This window comes from Oncorhynchus gorbuscha, linkage group LG03, assembly GCF_021184085.1.
Source record: "Oncorhynchus gorbuscha isolate QuinsamMale2020 ecotype Even-year linkage group LG03, OgorEven_v1.0, whole genome shotgun sequence".
Lineage (NCBI taxonomy): Eukaryota > Metazoa > Chordata > Actinopteri > Salmoniformes > Salmonidae > Oncorhynchus > Oncorhynchus gorbuscha.
In genome coordinates this window covers 3,921,639-3,936,496 of record NC_060175.1, presented here as the reverse complement: position 1 = coordinate 3,936,496, position 14,858 = coordinate 3,921,639, and the positions used below count along the sequence as shown (strand labels likewise).

Here is a 14,858-nt window from a genome sequence, read left to right as displayed (position 1 = left end):
ACCAAACTTTCAGCATGCTTATAGTGGAGGGCATTCAACATGCATGGCACTTATCCAATCCATCACTTGTGTGAGAAATTGATAAGATTGTGGGAACTGTCCTGTTATACTTCAGCGTGGCTTTTGACATTATTGATCATAGTCTTGCTGGAAAAACATATGATAAGACTTTACAACCCCTGCTATATTGTGGATAAAGAGTTAGATGTCAAGAGAACAGAGGGTGTTCTTTAATGGAAGCCTATCCAACAAAATCCAGGTAGAATCAGGAATTCCCCAGGGAAGCTGTCTAGGCCCCCTTTTTTTCAATCTTCATTATTAAGGAGTGCATTTATGTATGGAGGTGCTTCAACACCACACGTCACCTTCTACAGCAACTGAAATTACTTCAACACTTAAAGACCTGCAGTTATTTCATGCCACCCATTTAGAAACTAAGTTGGACCTAAATATTTTAAAACTAGGAGCATTATATTTGGGACAAGTACTTCACTTAAACATCAACCCCAACTAAATCTCATAATGATTACAAAGAAATTGAGGAGACTAAAGTGCGTGGAGTAAACCTGGATTGTAAACTGTCATGGTCAAAACTAATTGATACTTCTCCCCCATCTTAGCTACTGTTGTATGTCCATGATAAAGCGCTGCCCTACCTTCTTAACACCATCAACAAGGCAGGTCCTACAGGCCCTAGTTGTATCTCACCTGGACTACTGTTCAGTCGTGTGCCACAAATATGGGAGAATTACAGTTGGTCCAGAAGAGAGCAGAATGACTAAAATTATTAATATGAAGGTCAATCTCTCATAGCTCAAAGTAAAGGAGAGATGACATGTTTAAGTAAATATATTAACTTAATTTAAATTAACTCTTCAAGTAGTTCGTCATTGTAAGTCAATTTCTGCCTACCCGAGACCAAACCCGGACGACGCTGGGCCAATTGTGTGCCGCCCTATGGGACTCCCAATCACGGTCAGATGCGATACAGCCTGGATTCGAACCAATGACTGTAGAGACATCTATTGTACTGAGAGACAGCTGCGCCACGACTTGTTTTTGTAAGTAGTGTTGACAAGCTGAAGATACTGAGCTGTCTGTTTCAACTACTAGCACATAGCTCAGACACCCATCCATACCCCACAAGACATGCCACCAGAGGTCTGTTTCAACTACTAGCACAGCTCACACCCATACATACCCCACAAGACATGCTACCAGAGGTCTGTTTAAACTACTAGCACACAGCTCAGACACCCATACAGGACATACCCCACAAGACATGGCCACCAGAGGTCTGTTTAAACTACTAGCACACAGCTCAGACACCCATACAGGACATACCCCACAAGACATGCCACCAGAGGTCTCTTCATAGTCCCCAAGTCCAGAACAGACTATGGGAGGCACACAGTACTACATAGAGCCATGACTACATGGAAACTCTATTCCACATCAGGTAACTGATGAAAGCAGTCAAATTAGATAAAAAAAAACAGATTAAAAAAACACCTTATGGAACAGCGGGGATTGAAGAGACAGGGAAATACACAGATTGTGTTGCAGTAGTGTAGTGGCCTGAGGACACAATGTATTGTGAGATCTGTTGTAAAATTCATTTTAATGTCTAGAAATGGTATTATAATGTATATAACTGCCTTAATGTTTGATGGACACCAGGAAGAGCAAGGCAGCAATGGGGATTCATAACATATATACAAAAAAACAGTCATGAAATAACCTCATTAAACTACAAGGCCGTGACATTGAGCCGTGACATTGAGCCGTGACATTGAGCCGTGACATTGTATATCAGTGTACGGCTGTACCTTGCTGGGGTCTGGAGGCAGCGTGGCCTCCACAGGGAAGGGGCTGCCTGGGATTGGGTGTCCATCGTAGTTCACCTCCACAGCGTAGAGACCCTCCTCCTTGGGGATGTACTTCACCGTGCTGTTCTCTGGTCTCTTCCCAGGCTGAGCCTCCAACACAGAGGGGACAAGCTTACCGCTAGGGCTGCTGATCTTCACCTCCAGTTTACCCTGGCCTCCCGCTCCCTTGGTGCCCACCACAAACTCCTGGTCCTGCCCCACCTCCACTCCTGAACAAACAAGGAGAGGGGATATAGTTTAACATTTCAGCACACAGCCTTTCTAAAGACCCGTCCTAAAGAAACAAGCACCAAGACAATCCTACGAAGGCACACAGGCAACAATTTCCCCCCACTAGTGGTAGGGAAGGGGGTTCATGAAAAGGGCTTTTACTGAAATGGCAAACTGTCGTAGCACCATAGAGGCATGCTGCCTGCTGAACACCAGCTGGGAAGTTTTCAGCTGATCCAGTAGGAAGCTAGCGTCCGCTAGGTCAAAGGTTAACACTACTTACTGCCATCCAGGTTGTTGACCTGGACCTTGGTGACATCCAGAGGAGCAGCCACTCCCACAGCAAAGGGACTCTTGGGGATGACATCTCCTCCAAACGTTATGATGATTACCATCTCTCCCTAGAGAGAGAGCAACACAGAGAGAGAGAGCAACACAGAGAGAGAGAGCAACACAGAGAGAGAGAGCAACACAGAGAGAGAGAGCAACACAGAGAGAGAGAGCAACACAGAGAGAGAGAGCAACACAGAGAGAGAGAGCAACACAGAGAGAGAGAGCAACACAGAGAGAGAGAGCAACACAGAGAGAGAGAGCAACACAGAGAGAGAGAGCAACACAGAGAGAGAGAGCAACACAGAGAGAGAGAGCAACACAGAGAGAGAGAGCAACACAGAGAGAGAGAGCAACACAGAGAGAGAGAGCGACACAGAGAGAGAGAGCGACACAGAGAGAGAGAGCGACACAGAGAGAGAGAGCGACACAGAGAGAGAGAGCGACACAGAGAGAGAGAGCGACACAGAGAGAGAGAGCGACACAGAGAGAGAGAGCGACACAGAGAGAGAGAGCGACACAGAGAGAGAGAGCGACACAGAGAGAGAGCGACACAGAGAGAGAGAGCGAGAGACAGACAGAGGCACACAGAGACGACACAGAGAGGACACAGAGAGAGAGAGCGACACAGAGAGAGAGAAGAGAGAGCAGAGAGAGACGACAGAGAGAGAGAGCGAGAGACAGACAGAGGCACACAGAGACAAAGCGAGGGAGACAGAGCGAGAACAAGACATACAGAGAGCGAGTGTGAGACAGAGACAAACACCACGTTAATTGAGCCTTTACCTATACTAGTGATCACAGATGAAGAATGTCTGGTAAAAAGAGTACCTGTCCCTAGACAGGATGCTACACAGTACCACAGCAGAGCTCGGTCATTGCTCATCCATATACTCCTATACCATTCCTTAATCCATTAGGTAGTTGTTGTGGAATTCGTTCAATTACTTGTTAGATATTACTGCACGGTCGGAACTAGAAGCACAAGCATTTCGCTACACTCACATTAACATCTGCTAACCATGTGTATGTGACCAATAAAATGTGAATTGATTGGAGCATGAGTCATAATACCCATAAAATCTAGCAGTCAAGTAGGGAAATGTTTCCAAATCTTTTTCCCCATAGAGGATTTTAGAAACATGTAAAATAAGGGCTGTTTTGTGTAGACTTCAACTGGTGTGACGTTTTGGTAACCTTGTAAATCTCTATAGGACAAGGTGACTCCAATATATTAGCCTGTATTTACACGCAAAAAAACCACAAGTTAGGTTATTATAAAGAACTATAAATACCTTGGTGATTTGGTATCATCTTTAAAATGGACAATTAAGTGAATTGTCTTGCGCAACTTTAACATGGACACAATACTTGTTCAGCAAAGGTTTCAGCTGAGAGATGACGTGCAGGAGCTTGCTGGGATTTGTAGTTTTGCGTGATGTCTACTTTGACACTCATTAGCATTTTAGAATCAGAGTAAATATGGACGAACGTATTGACGATAGTCACATTGTCCTAGAGAGATGTACATGGTTATCATATCACGCCAGGGTAAACCTACACGAAACAGAGCCCTTATTTTAAACGTTTCTAAAAATCCCCTATTGGAAACATGGTGGGGAAATGATTGGAACCATTTCCCTGTTTGACAGCTAGGTTTTATGGGTATTATGACAGGACCGGTGTGGGGCTCTTATCTGACTGGAAGAACCACTAAATAAGGGATAGCCATTTTAACATGCACTATAACGTTGACAGAGATGGCTCAAATACTATTTGAAATAGTTTAGACTTCAGCGGTGTTTGATTGAGCTTGCCTGGCTTAGCTGACCAACACAACACTCAAAATGGCAATACAGACAGGCTAGAGCAAACGCAAAGTTATTAAAGACGTTAAATACTATTGAACCCATGTCTGGTGCTTTGACTATACTTGACAGTATGAGAGTAGTCACCTGTTGTATTGGAGTATACTTGACAGTATGATAGTCATAGTCACCTGTTGTATTGGGGTATACTTGACAGTATGAGAGTAGTTACCTGTTGTATTGGAGTATACTTGACAGTATGAGAGTAGTTACCTGTTGTATTGGAGTATACTTGACAGTATGAGAGTAGTTACCTGTTGTATTGGGGTATACTTGACAGTATGCGAGTAGTCATAGTTAACTGTTGTATTGGAGTATACTTGACAGTATGAGAGTAGTCATAGTTACCTGTTGTATTGGGGTATACTTGACAGTATGAGAGTAGTCACCTGTTGTATTGGAGTATACTTGACAGTATGCGTGTAGTCATAGTCACCTGTTGTATTGGAGTATACTTGACAGTATGCGTGTAGTCATAGTCACCTGTTGTATTGGAGTATACTTGACAGTATGCGAGTAGTCGTAGTTACCTGTTGTATTGGGGTATACTTGACAGTATGAGAGTAGTCACCTGTTGTATTGGGGTATACTTGACAGTATGCGAGTAGTCGTAGTTACCTGTTGTATTGGGGTATACTTGACGGTATGCGAGTAGTCGTAGTTGTCGATGATGTCATGGTCCTGGACGGCGTCTCCTTTGCCGGGACCAGTGAACTGTACGTCCACGGGAGCCTTGCCTGCTCCTTTAGTGTGCACCGTGAAATGTGTCGGTTTGCCACACTCCACTCCTGAACGAGCCACTCCAGGACCCTCGGCCTTGACCTTGGTGGCATCATGGGAAGGTTCCACTTTGACCCTGAACGGGCTGATGGGAATCTCCTACAAAACAGAAAACTTTAATAAAAACCTATTTGCACAGGATGGAAACATTTACTTAGACATCTTACATACGTAAAAACACAACTTGACATTAAAAACAAAGACAAGCGAACGGGCTATTACGCTCCACATTAAGGGCCCGTTTCCTGAAAACAGATTAAGCCTCTAGTCCGGGACTAAGTTTAATCTGGGTCCTAAGAGTGCTGCCTTGCCCTAAAAAGCCAATGGGAACTGAGCGTAATAAACTGCTGTGTGTTATCAGTCACCTACCTGGTCAGTGAAGAGGACCTTGATGGTGAGCCGTCCAGCTCCAGGAGGGATGTACTTCACAGTGATGGTGTCGTTGGCATTTGGGATGATATCGAAGTCCACGTCCTCTTCTTTATCACTGATTATATTGGCGTCACACTTGATACCTACACTCACGTCCCCTGAAACACACATATACACACCGAGTGTCCCCTGAAACACACGCTGCGTGGACAAAACATTACGAACACCTTCCTAATATTGAGTTGCAGCCACGTTTGCCCTCAGAAAAGCCTCAATTCGTCGGGGATATGGACTCTACAAAGTGTTTGAAAGGAGTTCCACAGTGAAGCTGGACCTTGTTGACACCAAAAGCTTCCCACAGTTGTGTCAAGTCGGCACGTGTGTGTGTGTGTGTATGGGTTACCTTCCCCAGCCTCTGTGCAGTCCACGGTGAAGTGTGTGGGTTCATTGGCCTTAAGTCCAGTCCTCTCTATTCCTGGACCGAAAACCTTCACCTTGTGAGGATGGCTGCCCTTCCCAACAGTCACCTGCACAGTCACAACAACAGTACCTAGTTCAATTGTACCCAAGGTCCAATGGAAATACCCCTCTGGAAAGACCCAGGTCGGAGCGCACAGAACCGTTTTAGTTTCAGAGAATTGACAGTAACAACGTTTAGGACAATAACAGGAAACAGGAACAGGAAGCATACAAACTGCAAACTACAACAAAACAATGGAAAGTCACACCGTCCAAAAATAGTTTATATATATATACGATTGTATCATCTATCTGAAGTCAGTGTCCTGGTTCAGCTAGGCTACGTGCGTTGCGCAGGGAGGGGTCAACTGCCATGAAGCCAAAACAAAAAAAAAGAGGGTTTTGGGTTCTGCCAGAACTCTGATTTGATCATGTCATTTCTTTACTTCAAAATTTGATACAAAAGCCAAACAAACTCATTAAAATCAAACAGTCTCGGGCCCTCGCCATTTGCATCTCGTCTTCCCCTGCAGAATAACTTACATGTTGGTAGGCCTCTGATTGTTGTCCATAAAAACCGATGTATAACAGATATATTTTTAACAAGTAATATTATAGCCGCATCAAGTGCATACTATTGTTATTTATAATAATTGATAATTAATAATTGATCTTAACTGAATTGCTTAGTTAAATAAAATGTATATATTCAATCTGGATCTGGGTAAGCACATGTTCGATATTCTCTCTTCCATTAGGCAACTTTGACAGTTAGACTCTTAGTAACTACAGTATTGCCTTCCTTGGTTAAATCGGATTAAACAACGGCTGACTTGGTGGGAAAGAAAGGCCCGTTTTCGCCCGTTTGACAGTTCAGTTTCAGGGCGAATCATTTAAGGTGAACCGGCAGACCCACGTCACCGGCAGAATATGAAGACGGATTATCAGAGGAAAGGGATGGACAGACTACAAACATTTACTAGCCTCCTGCGGAGTTTACTACTCAAAGAAAATACCTTCAACCTAATAAACAAGTTAAACGGTCAGTTGGAATTCATTTGGTATGAATGGCTGAAGTGGAATGAAACGTTAACATGTTTTAAATTTTAAATTAATGATCAGTGGTCCTTCTGTAGCTCAGTTGGTAGAGCATGGCGCTTGTAACGCCAGGGTAGTGGGTTCGATCCCCGGGACCACCCATACGTAGAATGTATGCACACATGACTGTAAGTCGCTTTGGATAAAAGCGTCTGCTAAATGGCATATTATTATTATTATTTTTTTTTTTTTTTTTATTTTTTACGTGTGACAGTAGTTGTAATAGATACTGTGGTCCTTTTCCTAACAATGTCTTCGAGAAATGTAGTTGATCCGGTTTAGGTGGGCAGCGGCCCGAGTCAAACAGACCGGCAGCATAGTGTCATGCTGAGACTACTAGATACATCGAATTAAAGATATGCAAATTCCTTACAGATGGGTTGAGTTTCTTGAACGAGTAAATAAACATTGTTTTTTTTGGTCAAATGTCTCAGTGGATAGAAAGACTACGGATATTAAACTCTTTATAGGCAACAGACACTAATGAAGTTAAAAAAGATAGACTAAAATAATAGTTGTACGCTCTCACCAATGTGCTTATATCGATTGGATTAAATCGTTACAGAGTGTTTATTAACAAATAAACCAAATATATTGTAGTGTGAAAGTATAGAAATATAGACAATCAAGTAACCACATGGCGTTTTGATCATTGTAAGAAAATATTCCTGAAATTATAAATATATGTTGTTAACTATATTACGCATCAGCTATACATCTGTGGTGTTACTGACCACAAAATGTACAGTATTCCTCAGTGTGTGTGGTTATCAGAAGGAGAGGTTTCTTAGGTTCATATTTTGTATTCTCCTGAGTGACATTGGTTAGATATGCTTCAGGACTCTCCTAGGCAGTCATGGTTAGATTACAGTCCGTAAGTAGTATTCTCCTGAGTGACATTAGTTTACAGACTCTCTAGTGGGTTACAGTCTAGTGGTTAGGGTACCGTAAGTAGTATTCTCCTGAGTGGTTGTGGGTATGTAACGATCGTCCCTCCCCTTTGAGACACCAGACAGCGGTTGTTTTAGTCTTATTACCCTGCAGAGCGGTTAGGTTTTATTCAGGGACCTTTGTCCTGCGGTGGTCTTACCCTGAAGGGACTGTTAGGTACACTGACTCCTGCCCAGGTGATGGCGACTGTGTGTTTGACCGCGGCAACAGGCGTGTAGGAACAGGCGTAGACACCGTCTCCAGTCTTCTTCACCTTAACGTCGAGGGGACCGCCCTCGGCACTCTGTGGGTTAGAGACAACATAGTTACCACTAGTCTGTGTGTGTGCGCGCGTGCACGTACTAGTGTAGGGTTTTCTTACCTGGGCAGAGATCTTCAGGGGGCCTGTCCCAGCATCCTTAGTGTGGACGGTGAATTCTGCCGGTATGTTGATGACGCAGCCACTCTTCTCCAGGCCTGGACCGTAGGCCTTCACCTGAAACATGCACAATTACAGATATGCTACTGGAGCAGCAGATACTAACAGTAACACTACTGGTGTCCCCCAGGGCTCTGTACTAGGTCCTCCATAATGTCTCACTACTGGTGTCCCCCAGGGCTCTGTACTAGGTCCTCCATATCTCACTACTGGTGTCCCCCAGGAGACAGGAAGTGTGACATCACTCACCAAGCTGGGGTTAATGTCCTGGTTGTCAGGGATGATGTAAGCCATGAAGGGACTATCCTCTATATCGTCGTCGTCACACATCACGTGGACAGCGTACTCCCCTGCCTCCGATGGCCAGTACTTCACATCACATGAACCATCGTTCTGGTCCTCACACTCTATTTTAGCCTGGGACGGGCCCTCGATGGCAAAGCCTGTTAGGGAGGGTAGAATGACTTCTCTAACAAAGACCAAATCAAATCTTATTGGTCATATACACATGGTTAGCAGATGTTAATGTGAGTGTAGCTAAATGATTCCTCTTCTAGTTCCGAACATGCAGTAATATCCAAGTAATCTAACAATTTCACAACTACCTTATATACACAGAAAAAAAGGAATATAAATAAATATATGGATGAGCGATGGCCGTGTGGCATAGGCAAGATGCAATAGATGGTACAGAGTACAGTATATACATTTGAGATGAGTAATGTAGGGAATGTAAACACTGGATGTGCATCACTGAAAGCTTTAATGATATTTGTTTGGGGGGGGGCTACAGCAAGCAGATATACAACATCTGGTTGATTTAAAAACTGACCAAGAACAATGCCAACGCATTAGCGGTAGGACCTACAGACCAAAACACAGACCGCCTTGATTCAAAAACCGTGTCTTCAACTTACCCAGAACACCCACATCAGTGCCGATGGATTCCGCCACAAAGTCAGCCGATTTACCCACCATGCCTCCCTCCAGACCTGGCCCCCAGGCCCTGATCTTCTGAGGGCCCGCCTCCGGACCAACCCCCACCTCAAACGGACTGGGACAGAGACAATAGTTAGACATATGTTCCAAAGAGTTTGGGGGGGGGAATATACAACCCTACAGAGGGATTGGTGAAACTCATAATCATGCCTGTAGTATCTCATTTCTATGTGCTTCATGTCCCCTTTGCCTTGCAATCGCTACAGAGTACAGTGGTGTCTTTCTGCACAGGAACAAGTAGGGATTGTTTTCAGAACATGCCCTTTAAAATGGTCTGTAAGTTAGTGGGCAGGGCAGACAGCCATTAAGGTGAGTAACGCTGGGAGCTGAGAGCCTGTTCAATGCAGAGACAGACCGTGGTAACAGGCAGACTACCCAGTCTGTCTGGGAGGTAATACCAGCTAATCCGTCTCTCAGGCATGGTGGTACCGTAGCCAAGCCGACCTCTCCATAAAATGGCCTGTGGTTAGGAACATTACCCTCAAACTCATTGCATTTGTTTCATTAGTGTTGATTTAGTCCCAAAATGTTTTGTAAGGCAGCAATCAAGTCGAAGATAAATTATATAAAATGACAGAAAACAGTTTTGCTACATTTATTCAGAGTGTCTGATCAAGAAGTCGTATACACATGAACATTAAATTACCCCCGGGGAAATCGACAGAACATTACTCAGAGAAGTCCAAAAACGATATCACGTAAAAAATTAAAAATAAATGGGTGAACCGTCCCATAGAGAGCCATTTCAACCTGGTACGGGGAGCACTGGCTCTGACACAAGGTCAGCTGGGAGCCTGTTCAATGCTTAGTAACACCATGGTAACAGCATGGGGGTAATTCCAGGAGACCATGCAGAGCACGAACAGACCAGAGCCCTTTCCTAAACAGTCTCCCAAGCTTTGTATTAGAATTGCCAGAGCCCTCTAAGACTGCGTTACGACCTGTAATCCAATCCCCATTGTAGTAAACCCCGATGTAGATATGGAAAGAAAATGTTAGACTAAATCCACTCACAGCGAACTGTGACAGAGTAAATTATTTTCAGTTACATACTTTCACAGGTTTCCATCATCAGTGTGCATAAAGACGAATATATTTCCTCATGCTGAAACCAGGTCTTACACACTAAAAGCATCATTTCCAGGGTTGCTTGTTAAGTTAATCTGTCTGTGACCAACAGTCTCTTTCTCAGGGTACAGAGCCTGGTGACGGGAAATGTGAGACACAGCTCCCACGATCCACCTCACCTCAGTCCCTAGCTCCCACGATCCACCTCACCTCAGTCCCTAGCTCCCACGATCCACCTCACCTCAGTCCCTAGCTCCCACGATCCACCTCACCCCAGTCCCTAGCTCCCACGATCCACCTCACCCCAGTCCCTAGCTCCCACGATCCACCTCACCCCAGTCCCTAGCTCCCACGATCCACCTCACCTCAGTCCCCCCAGTCCCTAGCTCCCACGATCCACCTCACCCCAGTCCCTAGATCCCACGATCCACCTCACCCCAGTCCCTAGCTCCCACGATCCACCTCACCTCAGTCCCTAGATCCACCTCCCAGTCCCTAGCTCCCACGATCCACCTCACCCCAGTCCCTAGATCCCACGATCCACCTCACCCCAGTCCCTAGATCCCACGATCCACCTCACCCCAGTCCCTAGATCCCACGATCCACCTCACCCCAGTCCCTAGATCCCACGATCCACCTCACCCCAGTCCCTAGATCCCAATGAGTTCTTATCAACATGTAGAGACCGAACAATCAGCCACGGACAATCCCCTCCCACCACATACATGCACGGCTCTAGTCGTCATACGTGACCCAAAGGAACCAACTCAACCCCAACATGTCAGGTGACAGTCTAATATATGGAGCTTTGGTTTTTGATGAACAATCCAAAAGCATAGAGACCGGGAAAGTGAAACCTTTGACGATCCAGGTCCAATCAGCTCACCTCTTAGGGATGTGCTGTCCTCCCCAGGTGATGGTGACCGTGTACTTCCCAGGGGCGTGAGGGTAATAGTCATAGTTAAACACCCCATCACCAGACTCCTTCTGTTTCACTGGCTCCTCAATACCTTCTACATGGAGGAGGGAGGAGAGAGGAGAGGATGAAGGATACAAGAGAAAAGCATTATTAACATGACCTCCCTGGTGACAAAGGTTAACACCAAGGTCTCTTTTACAAATGAACCTTGCACAAAACATACTTTTTTTGTATTTTTTTTGTTAGAAATTTACATTTCTAAATCTGAATTAGGCCTAAGGAAATCACAGCATCCAATCAAAACATATGTTTGAGATTGCGAATATTACAAGGCTGATGTACCACCGAAAGGAGTCTACCAACCCTGTGGTACGGGTTTTGGTCATTTGTAAATTAACATTTCATCAGCGACATTAGTTAAGTGGGAAGCCTATGAAGTAGGGCTTTGAAAACAAAGACCTAATGATGTGGTCTACATGACAAGGAGGTCCAGACAACCTCCTGGTATAAACACTGATGAGTAGTAAAACGGTCTGTGATAAAACAGAAAGGTCGTTATGATAAAAAGCCTCCGGGGGCTAAAAGTATCACCACAACAGGTAGATACTCTTATTTATTTACCAGTTAAAGTTGACTGAGAACACTCATTTACATCAACGACCTGGGGAATAGTTATAAGGGAGAGGGATGAGTGATACAAATTGGTAGTAGCATGGTATGTGTCAGTGATTAATGAGCTGACCCAGGTCTCGTACCACAGTGCTACTGGCATGTCTGACTGACCGGGTCCAGCTTCTCTAGCACCGGCTGGGCTCATTAGTGTACTGGCTCTACCACAGACAGATCTGGGACCAGGCTTAGCAGCCCAACGAGGCCGACGGTCGAGGATTTCTGGTCAGACTTCCAGCAGGACTGGCTCTACCAACCATGGTGGTCATACCATTCTCTAGACCAGTGCCAACACCAGCCTACTGCATCCAGGCTTCTAGACCAATGCCAACACCAGCCTACTGCATCCAGGCTTCTAGACCAATGCCAACACCAGCCTACTGCATCCAGGCTTCTAGACCAGGACCAACACCAGCCTACTGCATCCAGGCTTCTAGACCAGGACCAGCCTACTGCATCCAGGCTTCTAGACCAGGACCAGCCAACTGCATCCAGGCTTCTAGACCAGGACCAGCCAACTGCATCCAGGCTTCTAGACCAGGACCAGCCAACTGCATCCAGGCTTCTAGACCAGGACCAGCCTACTGCATCCAGGCCACCACATATCCCCCCCGGGGCCCGACAACATGATCTGAGTAATACCAGCCAGCGCCGGCCATCAGTCCGTATGCAGCCAGCTAGCGACAATCGCCGTTTTGTGGATAGACCAAGACTTTACCCAAACATTAAATGTTATCCGCAAAGAAAACTCACCTGACAAACTAGTGCCTTCAACCACCAACTTTTTGCACATTGTTGGGTTACAGCCCGAATTTAAAATAGTTTCAATTGAGATTGTGTCACTGGCTAACACACAATACCTCATAACATTAAAGTGGAATTGTGTTTAGGATTGTTGACAAATTCATTTTAAAAATGTAATCTGAAATGTCTCGAGTTAGTAAGTATTCAACCCCTTTGTTACAGAAACCTTCAAATTCAAGAGAATAACATTTGTTTAACAAGTCACATAAGTTGAATGGACTCACTGTGTGCACAATAGTGTTTACCACCATGTCTACCTCATCTCTGTACCACACACAGGTAATTGTAAGGTCCCTTAGTCGAACAGTGAATTTCAGACAGATTCAACCACCAAGACCAAGGCCTCGTAAAGGGTACCCATTGGAAGTTACTTGGTGTATCAATACACCTAGTCACGACAAAATATATGCTAGGAAAGGATAGAGACCCCTGCTATAGACACCAGCAGGAGGTGACTTTTACTACAGAGAGGTAGGGAAAGAGGAGAGAGAGGTAGGGAAAGAGGAGAGAGAGGTAGGGAAAGAGGAGAGAGAGGTAGGGAAAGAGGAGAGAGAGGTAGGGAAAGAGGAGAGAGAGGTAGGGAAAGAGGAGAGAGAGGTAGGGAAAGAGGAGAGAGAGGTAGGGAAAGAGGAGAGAGAGGTAGGGAAAGAGGAGAGAGAGGTAGGGAAAGAGGAGAGAGAGGTAGGGAAGAGAGAGAGGAGGAAGAGGAGAGAGAGGTAGGGAAAGAGGAGAGAGAGGGAAAGAGGAGAGAGGTAGGGAAAGAGGAGAGAGGTAGGGAAAGAGGAGAGAGAGGTAGGGAAAGAGGAGAGAGAGGTAGGGAAAAAGAGGGAGAGAGAGGTAGGGAAAGGGAAGAGAGAGAGAGGTAGGGAAAGAGGGAAAGAGAGAGAGGTAGGGAAAGAGGAGAGAGAGGTAGGGAAAGAGGAGAGAGAGGTAGGGAAAGAGGAGAGAGAGGTAGGGAAAGGGAGAGAGAGGTAGGGAAAGAGGAGAGAGGAAAGGGAAAGGAGGGAGAGAGAGGTAGGGAAAGAGGAGAGAGAGGTAGGGAAAGAGGAGGAGAGGGAGAGGTAGGGAAAGAGGAGAGAGAGGTAGGGAAAGAGGAGAGAGAGGTAGGGAAAGAGGTAGGGAAAGAGAGAGAGAGGTAGGGAAAGAGGGAAAGAGAGAGAGGTAGGGAAAGAGAGAGAGAGGTAGGGAAGAGGAGAGAGAGGTAGGGAAAGAGAGAGAGAGAGGTAGGGAAAGAGAGAGAGAGAGGTAGGGAAAGAGAGAGAGAGGTAGGGAAAGAGAGAGAGAGGTAGGGAAAGAGAGGAAGAAGTAGGGAAAGAGAGGAAGAAGGGAAGGAGAGGAGAGGTAGAAGGGAAGGAGAGAGGTAGAAGGGAAGGATGAAGAGGGATCAGTGGAGGGAGATTTAGAGAACCGAGTGATGAGTTGGTCTTCTGACCTCAAATGGACCTTCTAGGTTAAAAAGGGGTCAGAAACCATCTAATGAAAAAATAAAAAACTAAAAGCGTTGTATTAACTATTAACTCACTGGGGCCTTTGACTGAGACCTTGAGATCCCCACTCCCTGCGTTCCTGGTGTCCACTCTGAAGTCGGCCACCTGTTTCACTCTGACACCTCTGGGCTGGAGGCCACGCCCTGTGGCACGACACGACCCTGGCATTGACGCTGAAACAGAAGACAAAGGAGACTTAATACATGAATCACTTAAGCCCTGAAACTAATATCTTTATTCATTCATGTATTCCCAGTAGTGGGTCAACAGTGAATAAGTCCTGTGCTAAAGACCAGCGGAGTAAAATACTCTAAAATACTTCTGAAGCAGTTCTGCATATCAGTACTTAACTCATTTACAGTCAGGTCCATTAATATTTGGACATTAACCATGTTATCATTTAGGCTGTGTATGTCACCACACCTCAAGACTTCCAGCTTTAATTTGGGGGTATTTACATCTAAAATCAGGTGAACGGTGTTGGAATTACAGCACTTTTTAAGTGGTCTCAAATTTAGGGGCAAAAAGTATATTAAA

General features: G+C 45.2%; 1 protein-coding gene across 1 annotated transcript in view; it reads right to left on the bottom strand.

Annotated features, from left to right (window-relative positions):
* The window catches only part of LOC124024486 (filamin-B), a 115,942-nt gene that overhangs the window by 48,617 nt on the left and 52,467 nt on the right, over nucleotides 1-14,858 (bottom strand). The window contains 11 exon segments of the mRNA XM_046338393.1: nucleotides 1,830-2,098; nucleotides 2,383-2,500; nucleotides 4,916-5,176; nucleotides 5,447-5,607; nucleotides 5,853-5,976; nucleotides 8,097-8,240; nucleotides 8,319-8,432; nucleotides 8,625-8,818; nucleotides 9,293-9,429; nucleotides 11,329-11,455; nucleotides 14,357-14,494. Of these exon segments, the coding sequence (XP_046194349.1) occupies nucleotides 1,830-2,098; nucleotides 2,383-2,500; nucleotides 4,916-5,176; nucleotides 5,447-5,607; nucleotides 5,853-5,976; nucleotides 8,097-8,240; nucleotides 8,319-8,432; nucleotides 8,625-8,818; nucleotides 9,293-9,429; nucleotides 11,329-11,455; nucleotides 14,357-14,494 (1,787 nt within the window).